This window comes from Podarcis bocagei (assembly GCF_964188305.1).
Source record: "Podarcis bocagei genome assembly, chromosome: 12".
NCBI classification, from domain to species: Eukaryota; Metazoa; Chordata; class Lepidosauria; order Squamata; family Lacertidae; genus Podarcis; species Podarcis bocagei.
The window spans coordinates 20,851,282-20,873,043 of NC_138137.1; the positions used below are offsets into that span (position 1 = coordinate 20,851,282).

The 21,762-nt window shown below is 42.8% G+C and overlaps 1 protein-coding gene and 1 long non-coding RNA gene across 16 annotated transcripts in view; one reads left to right on the forward strand and one right to left on the reverse strand.

Moving 5' to 3' along the window:
* ZNF385D (zinc finger protein 385D) overlaps positions 1-21,762 on the forward strand; it is a 560,232-nt gene that overhangs the window by 527,807 nt on the left and 10,663 nt on the right. For 13 of the 15 annotated variants that reach the window (XM_081164656.1, XM_081164666.1, XM_081164665.1 and 10 more), the window contains 2 exons: positions 16,792-17,037; positions 20,117-20,295. In XM_081164656.1, the coding sequence (XP_081020782.1) occupies positions 16,792-17,037; positions 20,117-20,295 (425 nt within the window). The remainder of the gene's footprint in view (positions 1-16,791; positions 17,038-20,116; positions 20,296-21,762) is intronic. The other 2 variants (XM_081164663.1, XM_081164669.1) reach the window with 1 other exon arrangement.
* LOC308570289 overlaps positions 1-21,762 on the reverse strand; it is a 102,051-nt gene that overhangs the window by 60,372 nt on the left and 19,917 nt on the right. The window lies entirely within an intron of this gene.

Here is a 21,762-nt window from a genome sequence, read left to right on the forward strand (position 1 = left end):
AATGGTGTCGCAGTCTCCCTTTGAAGTTACTTACAGTGTTCTCGGATTTTGAAATGTTCTGTCAATGGCTTTTGAACATTGCAGCCTAAATACATTTATGTACCACTTTTCTTAATAAAATTCGAATTGACTTGTGTAGAAATGCAGTTTTACACTATAAATAATGAAGAAGAATCTGAAAATAATATACCAACTAGGAATAAGAAGTGCTCTCAAATGTTTTAAAGGTGAATGGTGTTGGGTATATGGAGACATCACAAGGGAGATTGTCTTGTAGATCAAGGAGATAATTCTGCAACTGATAGAGCTCAAAAACCCTGTTCATACTTTGCTTATGTTGAATCATGCACCAGTATATTGTATAATAACAGATGTGAGTCATAACACTGGCATTCCTTTGTATTGCCAACCCCAATACAGTTGAAGAAAATTTATTATTTGAAAGCAATTTGCTATATAAATGAAATATTTCAATTGCTCTGAAGAAAAGAGAAACATGGAAACTCTGATTTCTCAAGTACTACTGGTTAGTGTGATTTAACAGCTAACCCTGGGAAGTGTAGTTTGTTAAGGGAGCTGAATGTTGTTAGGATAATCCTAGTCTCATCACAGAGCTACAATTCTCAGAGGGATTAATTGTTAAGCCACTCTGAAAACTGTAGCTTTGTGAGGGGAAAAAGGATCACCTAGCAACTGTCAGCACCCTTAACAGCACCTTTCCCAGGGTTCTTTGGGGGAAGCCATGCCTGTTTAAAGTGGTATGGTACAACTTTAAAAGTATAGTGTTGCTGGGGACAAAATGTGGGTTGTATCTTAACACACATCCTAACCATAGATTCTGCTTGATCATTTTTATGCTCTTTCTTTTTCTTTTTTTTGGGGGGGTCTCCCCCCACGGCTTTAACCAGGAACTATACTTATTATTTCAAAACATGAACAGTTTATTAAAGGGTTTATTTTTAATGAACTCTATTTAAACTCTTCATAGTATTTATGTCCTTGCCTTTCCAGCCGTTCAGAATATTTCTTAAATGAATACAGGTTGGTCTTCTCTTGGGAGATAGGAATATTAAGGTTGGGCAGATAAAACACCAGCAATAATCTTGAGAACACTGGAACACCTCTTATATTATTAAAAGTGCAAACACAGAGTTTAAGAGACAATTCTGACATTGCTCTGAATGTGGTGTGGAGCCTTGTGCCTAGTTTCGCTGGAATTGCATGACACATCAGCCTTCCATGAATATTGCATGTGTTTGTGTTTTTCTCATAAATTTAATAGGTTTTCATAACAGTTTGTCAGGAAATTGTTGTGGTTGACTGCACTTATTATTTTGGATGAGAATCCTTGGTGCAGTGTTGATATACTGTATACATATAGCAAAGGGAGGACTATTAATTTGCTTTCATTGAATCATTGTAAGTGTTCACTTCTGTGTGTGTGTGTGTGTGAGAGAGAGAGAGAGAGAGAGAGAGAGAGAGAGAGAGAGAGAGAAAGCGCACTTAGAATGGTAATTTTTAGTTGGTAAATTAAAAATGAAATACAGTATCCTTTGCTCAGAAATCAGTAGCTTATGGAACTCAAAGACATCAACATACTTTTCGAATTCATTTTGCTCTGTACTGCATGGCAAACAAGACTATTGCTACTAAAGGTTGTACTATGTGCAAAGTTCCGGCTACACCACTGTTCCAGCAGTACCTTTGTCAAAGCAACATTAACAGAACATGGGTGGAATGCGAGTTTGACCCATAGGCTAAATGGAGTGAAAGCTGTGTGAGTTTGATAGGTGATTTAACAGCAGCTGCTGATACTAGTTACATAAGCCATTCTAAATCAAAAAGTATTGGTTATGAAGTGACAGCCTGCAAGATACTGGAACTGTCATATAAAAAAGAAGAAAGGGAATTTCAAAGAACAATTGGCTATACATTCAGCATCAGAAAGCAGAAACCCAACAAACTCAAGATTCGTGAACTATGAATGTCCTCACATAGCAAGTCATTTCGGCAAATTAAAAACCTTACTGTATGTTCAAAAATAAGGACACAATTCAGCCAAAGTTAGGCAATTTAAATGGGGAGAGGTTTAAGTAATTAATAATAATAATAATAATAATTTATTATTTATACATCTTGAACTTTCACTTTGACATCCATTGAAACTGAAATGACAGTGCTCAAGTTGAGTAGACAATGCCCTAGGAGTATTAGATTTGAAATTTAAAATGTAAACATTTCAATTATGCAGTCTTTAATTGAGGTTTTTTTAAATAAAGAAAAATCATTTTTATATATCTGATTTTTGTTGTTAATGTCAACATAATCTCTTGCAATTGCATTTTTAAATCTTGTGTCATTGAGTATTCTGTAATATCCAGTAGCAGCTCTTTCGCTTGTTATCCTTAATGGAACATATTCTCAAGCTTCTTGCCCCCAAACTAATGAATAAAGTTTGTGAGGTACTTCTGGAACAAAAAAATACACAAGTTTCTGCAGCGTAGATGTACTGTTTCTCATTAGAGTTGTGTGTGCAGAGGAAATAAACATGCTAAATAGTACTTGCAACTTAATACTTTTTGCATTACAAACCACACTTTACCCGGGGTGTATATATGGTTGCTCTCATGGTTTCATATCTGTCCTTTAAATTCTGCTCTTCGACCTCCTTTTGAAATAGCAGCCCGAGCCTCAGACCTACAGTATGGGAACTGATGCCAAATATGGATGTCTTCCAGTCTATTCATATAACAGGGGGGGGAATCTATGGTTTCTTGAGAGAGCCATTGATCAGTTAGTGTAACTTTGATTAAACTTCAAACATGATGCTGCCATCTCTGAAATTCACATGCCAAACAACTTATATCAGTGCCTTTGCTTCTGCAAAAGAGTTCTAAAGGTTTGGAAAACAAATATAATCAACCACTGTGAAACCGTAGTGGGGGGGCCAGACTATATTTTTTGGGCGGGAAATGAACAAATTCTTATGCCCCACAAATAACCCAGAGATGCATTTTGAATAAAAGCACACATTCTACTCATATAAAAACACCAGGCAGGCCCCACAAGTAACCCAGAGATGCATTTAAATAAAAGGACACATTATACTCATGTAAAAACACGCTGATTCCCAGACTGTCCGGGGGCCAGATTTAGAAGGCGATTGGGTCAGATCCACCCCCTGGGTCTTAGTTTGCCAACCCATGACGTAAGGGCTGACAAATTTATAAGAAGCTCTTTGCTTAGGAACTACTTTTTTTAAAGTCCTTCCAGAAATCATAACTTCTTCTGGAACAGATGAAGAAAATATTTCTCAAGACAGGAAGGGAAGCTGTTTTAGCATTTCTGCCACCGGTGTGCTTTAAGTATTGAACTCTATGCCATAGATAGATATATCTGAAGGTTGTTTAGGTCAGCTTGTTTAGCAAATGTAAAGTGATCCATCATAAAATAATACAAAAGAAATGGGCTAAACATATGCTACTAGGGTAATCGTAAACATTTGTGTTCAGTTAAATTCAAGGAGTAACTAGCAGGCTAATTGTTATCAGTCTACTCTGTTTTCTTAACGATGTGTTGACTGCAAGAGGAATGGAAATTATTAAGGGAGCACAAAAGGGGTCATAGATTGTATTGCTTTAAAAAGTAAATGGAGCAAGGCACTGTCAATGTTTTCACTGACTTCATCTGAGATAGTATCCACAACATGCCGCTTTTAAACAAACCTGGGACGTGCAGCACCAATTTTCTATTTTGAAACTTTCCAGCTACAAAGAAAACTGTCCAGGTATAACCAGTGCAATGGTTTGCTGTTGAAACTTTGGTCCGATTGACTGTAGCAGAAATAGGTAGATCACTTAGCAGAAATAGGTGGAACTCAGCAGTGCCTCTGGTCCAGCAGGTGTGTGATCTCCACGCCCCCCACCAAATATTTTATTGGCACCCCTGACCTGGGCAAAATAGTGGTATGAGTTCGGTTTTGATCTTTTAAGGGCGAAGCTCTTGACAAAGTATTTTAATGTCCACAAGAGCAAAACTCAAAGCAGAAGATGAGTAAATGGGAACTAGTATTTGAGTCTCAGAGCTGAAGAACTATTAATCAGCCACCAAGCAATAAGAATGGGGGAAATGGCAGGATTTAGTGGCTGGCAGCTTAGTTTCAGTTAGGACTCTTTACATCCAATACCCCTCAGAGACACTTTTTGTTATGACTTATGATCAAACATTACAGCCTTCTTTTAGTGCATAATGAATAGCCAGCTTGACAGCCTGGTCACAACACTTTAAGTGTGCCTACAGCAAGGGAGTTGAACCTTTCCCTTTGAAAGTGTTAAAAAGGCACCTTTCTTGAAATTAAATTCCATCAATCACTTTTCATTTTTCTGATAAAAACCAACTTCAGACTATCTGACTTGTAGCAGCAGAAACAAATATGAAACCCAGCTTCTCTCCCTGAAAATCTTGCAATGGTCAGCTATTCCATTAAATTTATGGTCCGAGACTACGTCTTAGAATACTAAGATACTAATTCCTGCAATTCATCTGAATGCAGGTACCGTATTTTTCGCCCCATAAGACGCACCGGCCCATAAGACGCACCTAGATTTTAGGGGGGGAAATAAAGGAAAAAAAATTTATTTCCCCCCCAGGTGCGCTGCGCTAATCCAGAAGCTTGGGGCAAGCTGAGGTCAGCGCGCCCCAAGCTTCTGCGTGCCGGCAAGCAGTCCGCTGCCGCCCCAAGCCTCCCGCACCCGGCAGGAGGTCCCGCTGGGTGCGCAAGGCTTGGGGCGGCAGCGGACTGCTTGCGCGCACCTAGAAGCTTGGGGCCGGCTGAGCTCAGCACGCCCCAAGCTTCTGCATGCCGGCAAGCAGTCCGCTGCCGCCCCAAGCCTCCCGCACCCGGCAGGAGGTCCCGCTGGGTGCGCAAGGCTTGGGGCGGCAGCGGACTGCTTGCGCGCACCTAGAAGCTTGGGGCCGGCTGAGCTCAGCACGCCCCAAGCTTCTGCATGCCGGCAAGCAGTCCGCTGCCGCCCCAAGCCTCCCGCACCCGGCAGGAGGTCCCGCTGGGTGCGCAAGGCTTGGGGCGGCAGCGGACTGCTTGCGCGCACCTAGAAGCTTGGGGCCGGCTGAGCTCAGCACGCCCCAAGCTTCTGCATGCCGGCAAGCAGTCCGCTGCCGCCCCAAGCCTCCCGCACCCGGCAGGAGGTCCCGCTGGGTGCGCAAGGCTTGGGGCGGCAGCGGACTGCTTGCGCGCACCTAGAAGCTTGGGGCCGGCTGAGCTCAGCACGCCCCAAGCTTCTGCATGCCGGCAAGCAGTCCGCTGCCGCCCCAAGCCTCCCGCACCCGGCAGGAGGTCCCGCTGGGTGCGCAAGGCTTGGGGCGGCAGCGGACTGCTTGCGCGCACCTAGAAGCTTGGGGCCAGCTGAGCTCAGCCCGCCCCAAGCTTCTAGGTGCGCGCAAGCAGTCCGCAGCTGGCCCCAAGCCTCGCGCACCCAGCGGGACCTCCTGCCGGGTGCGGGAGGCTTGGGGCGGCAGCGGACTGCTTGCGCGCACCGAGAAGCTTGGGGCGGGCTGAGCTCAGCTGGCCCCAAGCTTCTAGGTGCGCGCAAGCAGTCCGCTGCCGCCCCAAGCCTCGCGCACCCAGCGGGACCTCCTGCCGGGTGCGGGAGGCTTGGGGCGGCAGCGGACTGCTTGCGCGCACCGAGAAGCTTGGGGCGGGCTGAGCTCAGCCGGCCCCAAGCTTCTAGGTGCGCGCAAGCAGTCCGCTGCCGCCCCAAGCCTCGCGCACCCAGCGGGACCTCCTGCCGGGTGCGGGAGGCTTGGGGCGGCAGCGGACTGCTTGCGCGCACCGAGAAGCTTGGGGCCAGCTGAGCTCAGCCCGCCCCAAGCTTCTAGGTGCGCGCAAGCAGTCCGCTGCCGCCCCAAGCCTCGCGCACCCAGCGGGACCTCCTGCCGGGTGCGGGAGGCTTGGGGCGGCAGCGGACTGCTTGCGCGCACCGAGAAGCTTGGGGCGGGCTGAGCTCAGCTGGCCCCAAGCTTCTCGGTGCGTGCAAGCAGTCCGCTGCCGCCCCAAGCCTCGCGCACCCGGTCGGACCTCCTGCCGGGCGCGCGAGGCTTGCAGGCATTCGCCCCATAAGACGCACCCCGATTTCCCCTTCATTTTTGGAGGGGAAAAAGTGCGTCTTATGGGGCGAAAAATACGGTACTCGGTTACTCTGGTTGCCTTGCTTCTGTTTGGATGTTCTTGCTATGACGTCTCATCAGTCTTCATAAATCAACACAGGAAAATGATATAACTTCCCTTTTAATCAGTGTATGACATAAAACGGTCACTCAAGTGCTATAGGCAGGTTTCTGTAACACTTGCCCATTTGTAACTGCCTGTCCATAAGACAGGGCTCTAAAAACAACAACACACTAATGATTTTGATTGATGCGGACTGCAATCCTATGCGCAGTTGCCCATTGAACACAGTGTGAGTTATTTCCAGCTAAATATGTGTACGATTTCACTGTGAATTAGAAAAGCTCACACTTTAAAATGGTCAATGTCTATTCTGAAAATCAAGCTTATTGTATGTGTTTCCAACTGAACACCCAGAGGAAAAAGCAACAAAGTAGGTTTTCACTTGTGTTGTGAGAATTGTGAGGGGTGAGGTACAAAGAAAGAAAATGAGTGGAAAGTGAGACTGAAAAGTGGTTTAACATTGAGTTGAATGCAATGTTGCTTGCAAGAAAGGATGTGCATCCTAGAAATCTATGACAGTAGCACTAATGTATGATTACAAACACCATTTGGAGTTTATGTTCCTACTCTTAAAACCAACATTTTACATGGTTAATCTTGCACTGCAGCCTCCCAAATAACAATACTGCTATCGAATCTCAACCCAGCACTTAACCTTGTGTTTAACCTTGAAGCCAGAGTCCAAATCGAAAATGTTTCTTTAACAACGCAGCTGCGACGAAAATGAGTATGATCCTCTCTGCTCTTGATTGTAAGCTCTACTTTTAACGTTCAAATCATTGTCCTTTGTCCTGATTTTTAAAATTGATTTTCCCCCTCTTCCTCAGCACACAAGTCTCATTAATTAAATGGCAAGAGCAGCAGCTTGCGCCAGCAACACTTTCCCCTAAAGCTCCTTGAGCAGAGAGAGCCTTTCATTCATAGTTTCTGAAAGCAGTTTCTATTTCTGCCTCACTGAGGAGAAATCTATATTATAGGCTTGAAAGGACAGCTTCCAAATCTAGTCAAAACCAAGGTTACTTAAAATAGATCCAGAATAAATTGGTTCTCCTCTCCTCTCCTCACTCGTTTGCAGTCATCTTCCTTTAAATGACGTTTATCGGAAAAGTTCCCCAAATTCATAAAAATGCCTCATCCTTCCTCACCTTGCTTCCCCCCCCCCACCAGCTCTTCACCTCCAACTGTTGCTCCTGCCAGTTTCGTTCAATTAACTTCAGCACGGATGTATGCATCCCATTCCTGCAGTTAATTTCTTTCAGGATTGATGAACTGTGCATCGAACTGGAGGGACTCATGGCTGAGACAGAATACAGATTCCATTACAAAGCTGTGTACTACTAATTAATAAAAACAAGTCACTTCAAGACATAGTCAAATCAGGTTTCGCTGGAGAGCACAAGGTGCTGAAATTCCTGGCCTGGATAGATTTCTCTCTCCCTCCCTGCACGTTCTATTATGCTCCTAGGTGTCCCTTTCTCCTTGCTTTCCTCCAACACAGCGATAGACTACATGGGCTAAAATAAGGAGGTCTGTCCGATTTCTTTTTGCAACAAGAGCTGTTTCATGTGGTACTTTTTAGTGTTAATGTCCTGCATTTCTAGGATTCGCCTCCTTGCTTGCATGCAGCAAGGGGGGAAATGCTAATGGCATTCCCACACAGCCCACATTATCTTCTCGCTCATGCCATGGGTTGCATCTTGAGTTGCCTTTTCACAAACCGAAGGACTTCTGCCACCCACCAAAATGGATAGCAACTGGAAGAAAGGTAGGGGATGAAGGATAGCTCCACATGAGACTCTTAATCTCAGAGCTGTGGGTTCAAGCCCCATGTTGATTGAAAGATTCCTGCACTGCCAGAGTTTGAACTAGATGATCCACCTGGTTCCTTCCAACTATAGTTCTGTGGTTCAGTATGTTTCATCAGTGTCCCTTACAGTCCCTTATGTGAACACCCACATTGTTTGAAAGGACCCCCCTCCAAACTTCGAGAGCAGATTTTCAGGAGCAAGGGCACAGCAGGCGGAAAGAGAAATAGGTAGAAATTGCCTCCCTCACCTTCCACCAGCAGGTCTGTCTCATGAGCAGAGTTCCACTCTCAGGAGCTTCAGATCCAAGCTGATCTTCATATGCATTGAGTATCACTGTGGGTGTCTTCAATTTGTAGTTAAAATACTACAGACTTCATGTTTGTGATTAAGAGTTTGTTTAAACTTTTATTAGATTGTGGAAAGTGTTGCTGCATTGCATCTGCATTCTACATAATTGGAAAATTCTGGCAAATTCAGTTCATGAATTCGTATTATTCTAGGCACTGTGGGTTTGCACAGCAATCTGTTCATGTAACAATCAGTGTTACATGCACTTCGTAGGCATGGTTTATAGAGAGCTTTGTATATCATAATTTTGAATTGATACTAGAATGCTGTTAAGAAAACCCTGCAGAATTTGGACTGCCAGTGTAATATATATTGTAAAAGCTCCCTTCCTCCTCTGTAGGACAAGACACTGTGCTCTTCACAATATTCAGAATTTGAATACTGTTATGGGTTTGTAGGAGCCAGAATTTAATTAAGGCTTGGGGTGTCAGAAGCTAATTAAGATAGGCTAGTCTCCTGTGTAGGTGATAGCTAGAACCATGTGTGTTCTTGAGCTGTGTGTTAACCACTTTTAATCCTCAGGAATCAGTATGTGTGAAAAGCTAATTGCATTAGGCAGACTTCCTAAACTGTATTAGACATGCCTAAATCATAGGAAATCAACACATGTTAAGAGCCAATTATGTCAGATTTCCTTTTGAGGTGTTAGCCTGGGGATGAGCCATTTAGGCAACACAAAGAATCAAAGGTGAATCTCATTTGCAAATGAGTAGACTTCCTCCCTCCCTCCCTCAGCTGAGAGTTTTGTTTAAAAGACAATGCCAGTTTCAGGGAGAGCTTTTGGAATTGCAGTTATGAAGCAGCAGGCTGGGGAGAGAGAGAGTCAGAGAGCAATATGTTGGGGCACCTATGGGAAAAGCCAGAGCCTCTTGGAGTATGCATCCTGTGCACTCCTCCATTGTAGGCTCAGGTTGTAAAGGTAAAGGGACCCCTGACCATTAGATCCAGTCATGACCGACTCTGGGGTTGCAGCGCTCATCTCGCTTTATTGGCCGAGGGAGCTGGCGTGCAACTTCCGGGTCATGTGGCCAGCATGACTAAGCTGCTTCTGGCGAACCAGAGCAGCACACGGAAACGCCGTTTACCTTCCCGCCGGAGTGGTACCTATTTATCTACTTGCACTTTGACGTGCTTTCGAACTGTTAGGTTGGCAGGAGCTGGGACCGAGCAACGGGACCTCACCCCGTTGCGGGGATTCGAACCACCGAGCAAGTCCTAGGCTCTGTGGTTTAACCCACAGTGCCACTCATGTCCCGGCTCAGGTTGTAGGTATGCACAAATAAACCACAGATCACAATGGCACCATAGCTTCTGCTGTGGCTCATTTCCCCCCAAAAGGAAACACAGACCCTGGGTAAGTGCCTAGAACCCCTGGGATCTCGCACAGTTGTGGAGATAGGGGTGGCGTGTAACAATATTCTTGAAAAGTACAGACAAGTGGGTAATATTGCAATGTTTATATCTAATGATTCCAGGTGTTTCCTCTATAAAAAGCAGGGGTTTTTTTCTGTTTCTGCAAGGTAATACATTTGATGTAGTACATTTGAACTAGGAAAGTAATGGAAAAATCCTACGTTGGGTTGGGGGGGCAGCGGAGTGGAGCAGCAGATCTACCTTCACATCCCATGCTCTGATGAGCAGGGTTTCCACCTGCTGGTAGTTGTGAAAAAACTGCAAGCAGTAGCTTTCTGCCTACCTGGGCACAGCTAGGTCCTTCACCATAGGGGAAGCCCAAAACCATTAGCAGCACTCCTCTTTGCCAGTGGGAGGGGGCAGCAGGAAGGAACCATCCTATCTTCCTCCAGCCATCAGCTTTATATGTGTGTGTTAGGATTGTTGGTTAAATAATAAAAAATCTTTTTTCCTACAAAAAATAAAAGTAGCTTTCCCTTTACTTCTGTATTGCCAGAAATTGTATAACTCTATTGACTCAATGACTCACCCTTAACTTTCCAGTCCTGGCAGAACTGAAGGCTCCCAAGGTTGCTCAGAAGCATCCATTGCTCTCAGAAACTCCAACAGATTTTTATTTGTTCATCAGTTAACTTTCTATCCTCACAAAGAAAACCAGGGCAGAAAAATAAAATAAAGAAACATTTAAAAACATGTTAAAAGTAAAAAATAAATAAAAATAAATCACCAGCCCACTCCTCATAGCATTCTAACTGAAGTTTAATTTTATAGCTTTCACTGGTTTTTGCCTTTTTGTATTGTATCCTTGTAAGTTATTTAGAGACGATTGTGGTTAAGTGGCATATAAATTGTTTGAATTAAAATTAAAACATCTAATTACTACAAGGTTGCCAGGAATAGTATCTTTCAGCCATCAAATCCCCAGGTAAATGGGAATGTTTTTAAAATTCCTCCCTAAATGTAATTTAGGCGATGGCTGCACCTCTTCAGGGAGGACATTCCACAAATGGGGAACCAACACTGAGAAGGCCCTATCACTGGTCAGAGCCAACCAGACTGAGCCAAGAGGAATGAAAAACTCATAGAGCTGCCCATGACAACATATGTCTTAAGACTGAAGCATTTGCTACTGCAAGGAATCAGATCTCACCTATTCTAACAGACTAAGTTTAGTGATGGGGAGCTTCCAGGCAAATCAGGTACAGCCTATCCCTTATGAACTGGCCTTGTTTGGCCCTTATGAGCTTCAAGTGCTTGAACCTGGCTCCTAGGGGATAGCTCTGGAATTCCATCAGTTTGAACACTGCAGTTAAACAATCCCTAGCATTAACTCTTCTTCAATACAATATGTGTGTTATGTAAGCCTCTCCTCTTTGTTTTTGTTATGCCCTGATTAGAGGAGCTTTGGTCCACCTTTCCAAATTAAATGGGCAATGACTTAAATGTTCATTGTAACTGCACAGCATCTTCTGTTTTTTTTCCAGAGCAGAACTAATTTATATAAGGCAAGATTCTAATTGCAAAAAAAACCAACCACATAGAGGATTTATGTTCATAGCACAACGAAAATTCAGAAAGGTATATTTGGGACACAAAATTAATCCTATGTGCTTAGCTCCTTTAAATAATGTTCCTCCTTTAGTAGGTGTCTTGCACTTTAATGGGGGGAATCAGATACTATTTATGTACATTCTGGTACTGTTTTAGTATGAAAATAAACTTTTGGATTTATGTTTGCCACTTCATCCAAGGTTTACTCCTTCATAGACTTCCTAAGAGCTCTGTTTGTATTAGGATTAAGATCAGAAAGAGAACTGTTGTGAATTCTAATCATCCCTCTTTATTGGATGCTGACATCCTGCTCCATGCAATATTAGTGGTCCTGGCAGTGCCAAAGCAGAGTGGCGACACTTGCAAGAATGAATAATTGCTGCAGGTCATTAGTATGAAAATAGCATGATGCAGCTTCCCCACATCACCAAAATAATTCATTTCACGGGTGTACTGAGTGCATTTCCAACTTCCTTCCAGATCTCTGAGTCACTGCATTATGTCTTCAAGGGCTGGGATGACACACTATATCTATAGCAAGAAATGCTGCCGCAGTTCTTCAGATCCTCAGAGTGAAACTGACTCAGGATTTGAGTACCATTTGGTTTTCAGTGCTGCCCCCCTGCATTCAGGGCAGGATATGTATTAAGATTGCAATGTAATTGACTTAACTGGTAGGCTAATCAAATCCTCTTAAATGATCTGGTCAGGCTACACAACTGAAGATGCACTGAACTTGGACGAAGAACAAATGGGGTGATTTTTTGAAATCATATCATTACCAAGGCCTTTGCATGGCACCAAGGCTTTTGCTTGACATGGCACGGCATTTGATAATCGGGCTCGTGGTAGTTTAACATCTTTAATTTTTTCTGCTTTCTGTCAAAAGATGAAGGTTTCGTTTTGTATTTGCTGTCGAGACCAGAAAATGTTATTTCAGTGCTCCCCTTTTTGAAATGCACGTGCATGATGCGACAGGTGGTTTTAAGTGTCAAATTATGTTAACCAAATGAATTGATCAAGCGACACTGGGATGGAAAAGGGCAGGAGGGGTTTTCAAGGAAGGAATAAACGCTCAATTCTTTCTCCTTTTACTATGCTTCACACCTTTCCCCCAGAGAGCATGACTGACTACTCTAATTATACTGCATGATTATATCTCCCGCCTATAGAGGCAATTTTTGTTTCACCTCTAGGGTTGTTAGAGCTGATTGTCTCCCTGCATGGAGAGATGACTTACACTTTAATCATGTTGAAACCGTAGGTCTAAAAATTCCAAAAGGAAAATCACAGAATGAAGGAAAGAGAAACAGAATATATTCCTGCCAGTTGAAATGGAGGAATTGGTTCTGTGCTACCGGTGGTAGGAAGTTACCTGCAGCATATTTCTGGGGGGAAATGCCTTGTTCAACCTAAGTATAAAACTCCTAAATATTATGGTTCTCATCATTCTTCTCCCACAGGAGGTCATTCCACAAACTCAAAGTGTCTCAGAGTAAGAGCTGGTCCTCATTTGTTTCACTTCAGGGCTTCAGACAGATTGGGGAGGCGTATTTTGGCTGAACCCCAGAAGGAAAATGAAAGAGAAAAGGCAGAATGATTAAGGGAGAAGGCCAAAAGTGATTCAGGGGGGAGCGGAGGGGGGGGGTTACACTTCTAGCATGGGAAGTGCTTCTTGCCTTCTTCATTTTATTTTTTTCTATTTTCCTTTCTTGTGTAACCCTTTTATAAACTGTTTTTAAAGGCACTGGCTTGCTGACAGCTTCCATAGCGTGGTGGCAAGCAGCAGAGCTCTGGTGGCTACAATTCTTCCTTCACAGTGATTCACTAGGGAGGGAGGAATAATAATAGTGGTCGCAGCTTGATCTGCTACTGCTGCATTGCTTTAAATGATAAAAAGGCAGGGAAGATGTTTCAAAGTGGGGGGAGATTTTCAAGAAAAGAAGGGGAAGTGGCAAGAAGCTTTTTGTTCTTTAAGAATTGCAAGTTCGCTGCTCCCAAACCCCTTCAGGAGCTGTTTCAGTTGTCAAAGTTTTGAATTAGGGGTGGCTGTTTTCCCCCCATCTCTACTCTTAGCAAGCCTGCCTACAGTCCTTAGGCATCTCCAGGCAGGGCTGGGGTTGCTCCCTCTCCGATATCCCAGAAATCCACTGCAGGTCTGAATAGTCAGTACTGAGCTAGGTGGACAAAAGTTCTGACTCAGTACAGTGGAACCTTGATTTACAACCATAATCCGTTCCAGTGGTCCGTTTGTAAACCAAAACAGGTTGTAACCCAAGGCACGCTTTCGCCAGTGGGGCCTTCCCCCAAAAATTGTTCGTAATCCAAAAAAAAGGTTGCAAACAGGGACACACACTTTCAGGTTTGATGTGTTTGTAATCCAAAACGTATGCAAACCAAGACATATGCAAACCAAGGGACCACTGTATAAGACAGCTCCCTGTGTTCCAATGCACCATTCTCCCGGATTTTTTCCCACAGGAGAAAACATATGTGCACATGTTGCCTCTTTCCACATGAAGTTGCCTGCACATTAATATCTGTATCTGAGTGTCCCTACCATAAACAGGCAGAGGCAACCTGGAAACATACTTTTTTGGGTGGAATGCTCTTGCCCAGGGCAGCTTACCTGCAATTGCAACAGGGCAGAGACACAGAGCACCTCCCTCCCAAAACCAGCATTATTGCAACTTACCTGGATAGAGCTGAGGCAGGCCAGGGCAGCATGGGACTGTGTAGGTGCACCCATGGAGCAAATCCTGTGCTCCTGCAAGTGAGCCCACACATCTCCAACTAGGCCACCACCCTACCCCACCCCTGCCTTGTCCATGTAACCTGCAGCAGTGCACTGGTTGGGAGGACAGCTCCACCCTACTATGCTGGCTGCTACTGCATCACCTACTTTGATTAATTTTCAGTGGCAGTCTAAGTCTTATCTTTACTTGCCCAGACTTCCCATTCATTTTAGAGCGGCCTTTTTTGTGCTTTGCCATTTCTTTGCTGGCTCTGTTTGCATTTGTAACGTTTGATCTGTTTCACTGTAGTAGTTTTTTGTCTTCGCTTGAAAGCCATGGACATTTTGATTTTAAACAAAATAATATCAACAGATAAATAAAGATCAGGGAGATGGCACAGCAGGATCAGGTTAAACGCCACTATCTCTTGATCTGACTCTTGCCCCATCTCTGCTTTTGCTGCTGAAAAAACAGCAACCCCCAAGTGATCCAATCATTGTGTGTTGAATTGCTTGCCCTGTACTGAAGCAGCATCTAGGGTCATCGATGACACAGAAGGATGCACCACTTTGGTACCAGTGAGGCAAAAACTTATTGTGTTCTTCATGTCTAGATTACAATTTGGGATGAGGAATGGAGTTTAGATTTTCTGTGATACCCTGGTGTGCTATAGCGGTACAATTTACCACTTAAGCTGATCTATAGGGCAGGGCAGTGAGCTCTCTTTAACCCAGAAGTAATCTGATATACATAGTATTTTATGTTTCTCATATGTAAATAGCTACTTCTTACTTATAAACTTCCAGACGGGCCAAAAAAGACAAAAACTTGCACCGCTACAATTTGTTTACACGTATTAATGTGAAAATATGCACACAAACACAAACACACACACGCATATTTCAGAACATTATTGTGATTCAGCATCTTTTCACCAAGCTATATAGTGATGAATTCTGAAATACACTGAACATAAATCTGTGGAATAGGAAGCCACTCTTCAGATGGGGTGGTGGATTGTGGTAATAGATTCCAACATGTAAATGTTTTATGTACACGTAAACATGCTCCTAGGTATTTTTTTCCTTGTGTCAAAAGTTATGCTGAATATTAGCATATTGCCAAAGAATGTTCGGCTTGAAACCCATTTGGATGTATTTTGTTCAGCAAACTTCTACTTGCATTAGGTGCTCTTTGCTTGGATTCTGGATAAATAACATACTTCATACAAAACTACATACCCCACAAGTGTCCCAGAAAAAAAGGGAACACCCCATTTTCTCACACAAGAGCACAGTGATCATTTTGGGTGTCACGATCTCACATGATTTTGCGCCGAGATCTTGCCGTCAAAAAGCACCCCCGAACACATTTGGGGGGGCATGATTTTGCACGGCACCCCAAAATGTGCATTTTGGGGCACCATGCTAGCATAGCTCCAGAAAAGCACGTACTTTTGGCTCCATGATCTCACGCAACTCATGCAGGAGCACAGGCGGGAAGACATACGACCTGGTTTGGGACCTGGTTTGGGGATTTTCTATTCTATGAAAAGTATCAGTGAGTTGAATAGACAAGGCTTGCAAGGTTTGTGGCTGAATGCTGCCCAAGAACCAATTATTGGATGAATTTGTTTATTCTTTTGCCTTATTCATATGCTGTTTCGTTTTGATACGATTACAGTTTGTTAATTTTTAACGTTGTTGAGCCACTTTGAGCTCAACATTTTTGTTGAGAAAAGCAGAATACAAATATCATATCAAGTCATACTTCCTTCCCCCTCCCCCTTCCTTCGGGGTGCAGAAACATAGTGGCCAAGCATCTAGCAGGCCACACTACTCCGCTACAATTTACTTTGGTAGACCACACTCCACAAGTAAAGAGGAATTGGATGCTATCATTTGTCTATCAACAAATTTATATAAATATTACTTTTAAAAGGAACATTCTTTGGCACGTGCTTCCAGCAACATAAGATCAGTTGCCTTCCTGTTTCATGGACACTGTTTTCTGCTGCTCAGACTTAGAACAGTGTTCCTGGCTCCCGTCTTGCATGCCGACCAGTTTGCTAATTTGAGGTCCCTGGAGAAATTCAGATTTAGAACTAATTAAAACAAATTCATTGCTATCAGCTAAAAAGAAAAAGAAAAAAAGCAGGCAATACTTCGCAGTTTAGATTATTTGGAAACTTAATTACAAAATTTAATGATTATTGTACAATGCCATCTTCAAAACTCCTATTTTTAAATGTATTTCACCGAACTCGTATCGCTTTGGGTTATAAACAGTGTGCAGTGAAATAGTCGCCATATGTCTTTATTTGTTAATTTATTTCTTTTTGCTTTGGTCCTGAAGGCACAAAGATACAGAAACAGCATTCCCCCCCCCCCCCCAGTTCTCACAAAGATGGACAATTAATTGATTCAGGAGGTGGTACCTTGCAATTCTACATGCTTGGGGAAAGGGGGCTGTTCCAACCTATTCAGATTCATAAACATAATGCAGGAGTGTGGTACTGAACATGTTGTATATGCCGTAAACCTTCATTGCAAAGTTGACATTACATTGCGTCTGCCAGGAAACCCTTTACCTGGAAAACGTTCTGTCAATCACTTTCTCATTGTAGCTTGCAAGTTCCACACTGCATGAGATATATTTTGTTGCTTATATCTTCTCCTTATCTTTAAAGCAGGCAACACAATAGAGGCACCAGCAATATCAACCACCACAACGGTCGAAATTCGGAAGAGCAGTGTCATGACGACAGAAATCACCTCCAAAGTTGAAAAACTCCCCACGGTAGCCGCTAGCAGCAGCAACACCACCACATGCTCTTCGGGAGAGACAGAGGAAGAAAAGGCCAAGCGGCTGCTCTACTGTTCACTATGCAAGGTTGCTGTCAACTCCGCCTCACAACTGGAGGCGCACAACAGTGGTGAGATACAGCAATTTCTTTCCTGGCTAAAGAGCCCTGCAATTATCTTCCCCAAATAGATTAGATTCCTTGCAGGGCTGTGGGGGTGGGGAGGTGGTGGAAAGCCAGCAATTACATGGAATTTGTTAAGTATTGAAGAATAAAAACGACACGGAGAAAGTCTGCCATAAAAGAGAAAAGGAGAGATTGCGCTTCATGCAAGCGATCTGCTTCCTTAAATTTCTTACGTTTCTAACCGTTCCAAATGCTACGTTCTGGAAGGGCGTGACTGCTTATGCTCTCTGTCTCGCCCTACTTGCATACTTCTGTTTGTCCCCAGTCCCAAACGGAACATTAATTGGCATTGTTGCACATAAAAGGAAATGCACAATCTGGTAGGGGTGGACTCTCTGAGTTAGGTAGTTTTCAGAAGTGGCTTTCGCATTTCCCACATCATAAAATCCAGTGAGTTGAATTGACTATATGCGTATTTGTTTTAAAATGGCAGTTTCCCATTTATTCTTCAACGTTAAGAGCATTCACAAGTGACATGCCCCAGATTAAAAGTCTTCAGCACCACTCTTGATATGCCCTTTGCAGAGCACTTTTAAGCCATCTGAACTATACACTTTTGATAATGTCAGGGCAGGATGCTCTACGTCAAAAACATGATTGGCAAATACTCTCAATTCTAAACATTTAAGGAGAAAAATCCCACAGTCTCCAAAACCAAAGTGTGTTTTTCCAGCGCTGAACCTCTCTCGTGGTTGAGGATTTCCTCCCTCTATGTACTTTAGTACTCTTAGGCTTTAATCTAACCCAGATGCATCAGTGAAGCCAATCCAAAAGTCCTGCTCACTCTTTATAAAGGTGTTGTTTTCTTTTTTAAGACCAAAAACATCCTACATTTTAGATATTAAAATTCATTTACAGTAAAACAAAACTGTAATTGAATTCAACATCTTTTACTCTATGACATATCTGTCTTTATTCTGTAAAATATTTTGCTTAGTCCAGACATTTAAAACAAATTGATGCCAGCCACATAACTCATACTCAGAACAGATTCCCTGAAATCAATGGATTTAATTGTGTCTTCTCAAAGTATTACTAACCTGGATATCACCCAATATTGTTCTGCCTTTCTCCTAAATTTATAATGGGTTTGCAGAATTAGTTTGATTAGTTATTAAAACATTCCATATCCAGTCTGCCTCTCTCATTGGTCATGGTTATTGCACCATGAGCACTCGTACAGCAAGGAGCATGTATTTAATTAGCATTTTTAAAATAAGCATAAGTGCTCTATGCATGTCAATGTGCCCCAGCAGCTTGGGTTTTGGTTCTATTTTCAAGGGGAACTTCTATTTCCAAATTTTTCTGATTGCCGTAGGTCCAAAATGGTTTAGTAATAAAATAAGAAATGTTTGTATGTGCATGTGTATATAATAACCAATAGTATTATATCATTTCTAACATTTGCCCTACTCAAATATTTCATTCATTCATATATATTTGTATACCCACCTATGTCTGTCATTATCATAGTTCATATCATAGGAGAAATAATGTAACTTGTTACAAGTTCATTATAGTCAAATACAGAACCAATGGTGCTTTCCTTCATATGACCTTGCACCATTTAGCTGGATATTTTATAATGCTAGTGTTAACACTGCTATTTTGGCAGCTATGAGGATGCCAATATTGCTTCAGGTTTTTTTTTAGTTTTTTTTTTTGGTTCTGTTTCATGGAACCACATTTCTTAAACTGGAATCTCATGTAGTTTGCTTTCCTATTTTTGTTTTTTCAATATTTCTGGAACCAGTTTTGGAACTGCTGCAGGTTTGCCTTCCTTCCCATTAATGGTAATATGAGGCACATTGCCCTGTAATTTGAAGTGTCCCTTCGGTTCTGCCATGGCTTAATCACTAAAAGGGCAAACAGATCACCCTTGCCATTTGTATGTTCAGCTTGCACCTACTGACAGGCAAGTCAGAGACTGAAATAGGCTTGCTCACTTTGTGAACTGCGGACCAAGATACCTGGAAAAGAGAGCAGCTTGAAAACAGAAGAGTTGTCAAGAGGCTTTCAGCTGGCAGAAAGAGTCTTTGGGGATTTTAGAGTACTCTAGTTGCTTTGCATGCTCTGTGCTCACAGTACTCTGTGCTGATTCTCTGTGCTTTCCTTCATAACTCTCATAATACTTGTTCAATAACACATTTGTATATAAAAAGACCATGACAAGCACATAAAAATGGAAATGGACCATGTAAAGCTACCTGGACTCCCCACTGTTGAGGGAATAGTACCATGAAACAATACAGACAGAGCTGACCCCTTTGCTGAAGTCTCCACTAGAAAATTGCCCTGGGAAAGATCCATTGAAACAACAAGATCTTAGAAAAGGACAAAAGGCACTGCTGTTTAACTTCCATTCATTTTGATGGGCCCCTTTCAGAGAAGGGCATCTCATGAAGATCTCAGAGCCCGGGCAGGTTCATATGGCAGAGTATGGTCCTTTGATAGCCTGGGCCTAAGCCCTAAAGGCAAAGGTTTTTAGAATGTATTCCAACCAACAGCCAAACTTTCCTCTGAAAGGTCGCTTTGAGAGAATGTCAATTATTTCTGTAGCAGCAGCATCAAAATTCCAACTCTCTGTTGATAAACCACTCTGAAAAGTGTGGTAATGACTCAGACCGACATCTTAAAGAGATTAACATGGGTTTCTCTTTCAGTGCAGGACATGTTTCAGTCACAGTGGGAGGTAGTAATAACAACAACAACAACAACAGTAGTAGTAGTAGTAGTAGTAGTAGTAGTAGTAGTAGTAGTAAAGCATCCATTTAAACTTCACCTCTGGCCTCTCCTACCAAGTCACTACATATTGATGGCAGCTTGCTTCAGTGCGTACATGGGCATCATTTAATATTTAAATGTGAGGTAATGAAATATTACTTAATTATTATTATGGTAATGCAGGGAATGCAGATTGGTGCCCATGATGCCATTGGGAGGGGGAAGCAAGACCTGCAACATGTTGACCGAAACAAAAGGACTAATGAACACAACTTTTTATTTCCTTGTCTAATGTCACTAGGCACAAAGCACAAAACTATGCTGGAAGCTCGAAATGGGAGTGGAACAATCAAAGCCTTTCCCAGGGCAGGTGTCAAAGGCAAAGGACCCATTAATAAAGGAAACACGGGACTTCAGAACAAAACATTTCACTGTGAAATTTGTGACGTGCACGTAAATTCTGAGACACAACTTAAACAGGTATGGAAACTCCCGGGACACGTGCTTCACTATCTAGAAGTTCAGTGATCATTAGAGTTGGTTCACACACCATGCCAGCTCCCTGCTTTAGGAATTTAGGGGGCTACAGACAGCAATATGACTAGGCTGCACCATATCAACACACCATATTTGGGAACTGGCACCTCTACACAGGTACACTCAGGTAGCTCTGTGATTTCTGCAGCATCAGCTCCATGGCTCCGGAAAGTTGTTTCACTATCACAGAAGACACAGCATTTACATGTGTATAATGGAGAATCGGCATATCTCCTTCAGTGCAACCCAACTATGAGGTCCAACAGTGGTCCCATATGCTCATGAAGTTGTGCTCGGGGAGCTAGGTGTGTGGACCAGCCCTCTTGATGCTATTATTTGTTGTCTGCACCAGTGATGGGAAACCTGCTGTGCTCTAGGTGATGTGTGACTCCAACTCTTACCAGTGGTCCAAGGATGATTGGCCTTGTAGTTCAAAAATATCTGGAGGACCACAAGTTCCTTATCAATGATCAGCACATTTCACAGAGTCATAGAACTGTGGAGATGGACGGGGTCCCAATGGTCATCTAGTCTAACCCCCTGCATTGCAGGAATCTCAACTAAAGCATCTATGACAGGTGACCATCTAACCTCTGCTTAAAAACCTCCAAGGAAGGAGAGTCCACTACCTTCCGAGGGAGTTCATTACACTCTTATCATCATAAAATTCTGCCTGATGTTTAATTGGAATTTCCTTTCTTGTAACTTGAAAGTCATTGGTTTGGGTTCTTAGTGCTTACAGGCCAACTCTTTGATTATCTGTTCTGGTACCTTTCCTGGTATCAGTGTCAAGCTGACCAGTAGGTAGCTACCTGGGCCCCCCTTTTTTTTTTTTGCAGATGGGGACAACATTTTCTTGCCTCCAGTCTGCAGAAACCTCACCTGTTCTCCAATAATTCTCATAGATTATAGACAGAGTCTCTGAGATTCCATCTATGAGATTCCACCTGCAAGCTCCTTTAGTACCCTTGGGTGCAGCTCATCAGGCCCTGAAGATCTGAATTTAGGTGTTCCCTTACCATCTCTTTTCCTATATTGGGCTGCAGCTCCCTCCTTGCATCATTTATTCTGTTACACGAAGTTGGGCACTGCTTTCCTTTTTCAGTAAAGACAGAGGCAAAGTAGGTGTTGAGCAGTTCCGCTTTCTCCCTGTCATCCTATAGCATTTCTCCATCTTCTCCATGCAGAGGACCTACTACTTTCATATTCTTCCTTTTGCTTCAAACATGGCCTAAGTACACTGTTTTATTATGCTTAACTTCTTTACGTTGTTCTTTTCATTTTATTTTCAGTATACTTTTCCATCCCACTATAGTGTATTTTCTCAAAACTGTCAATGAATGTGGAAAATTGCTCTGAGTTGTATTCATTGAGAATGCTACAATATACCTTGTCTCACACATTCTGTCA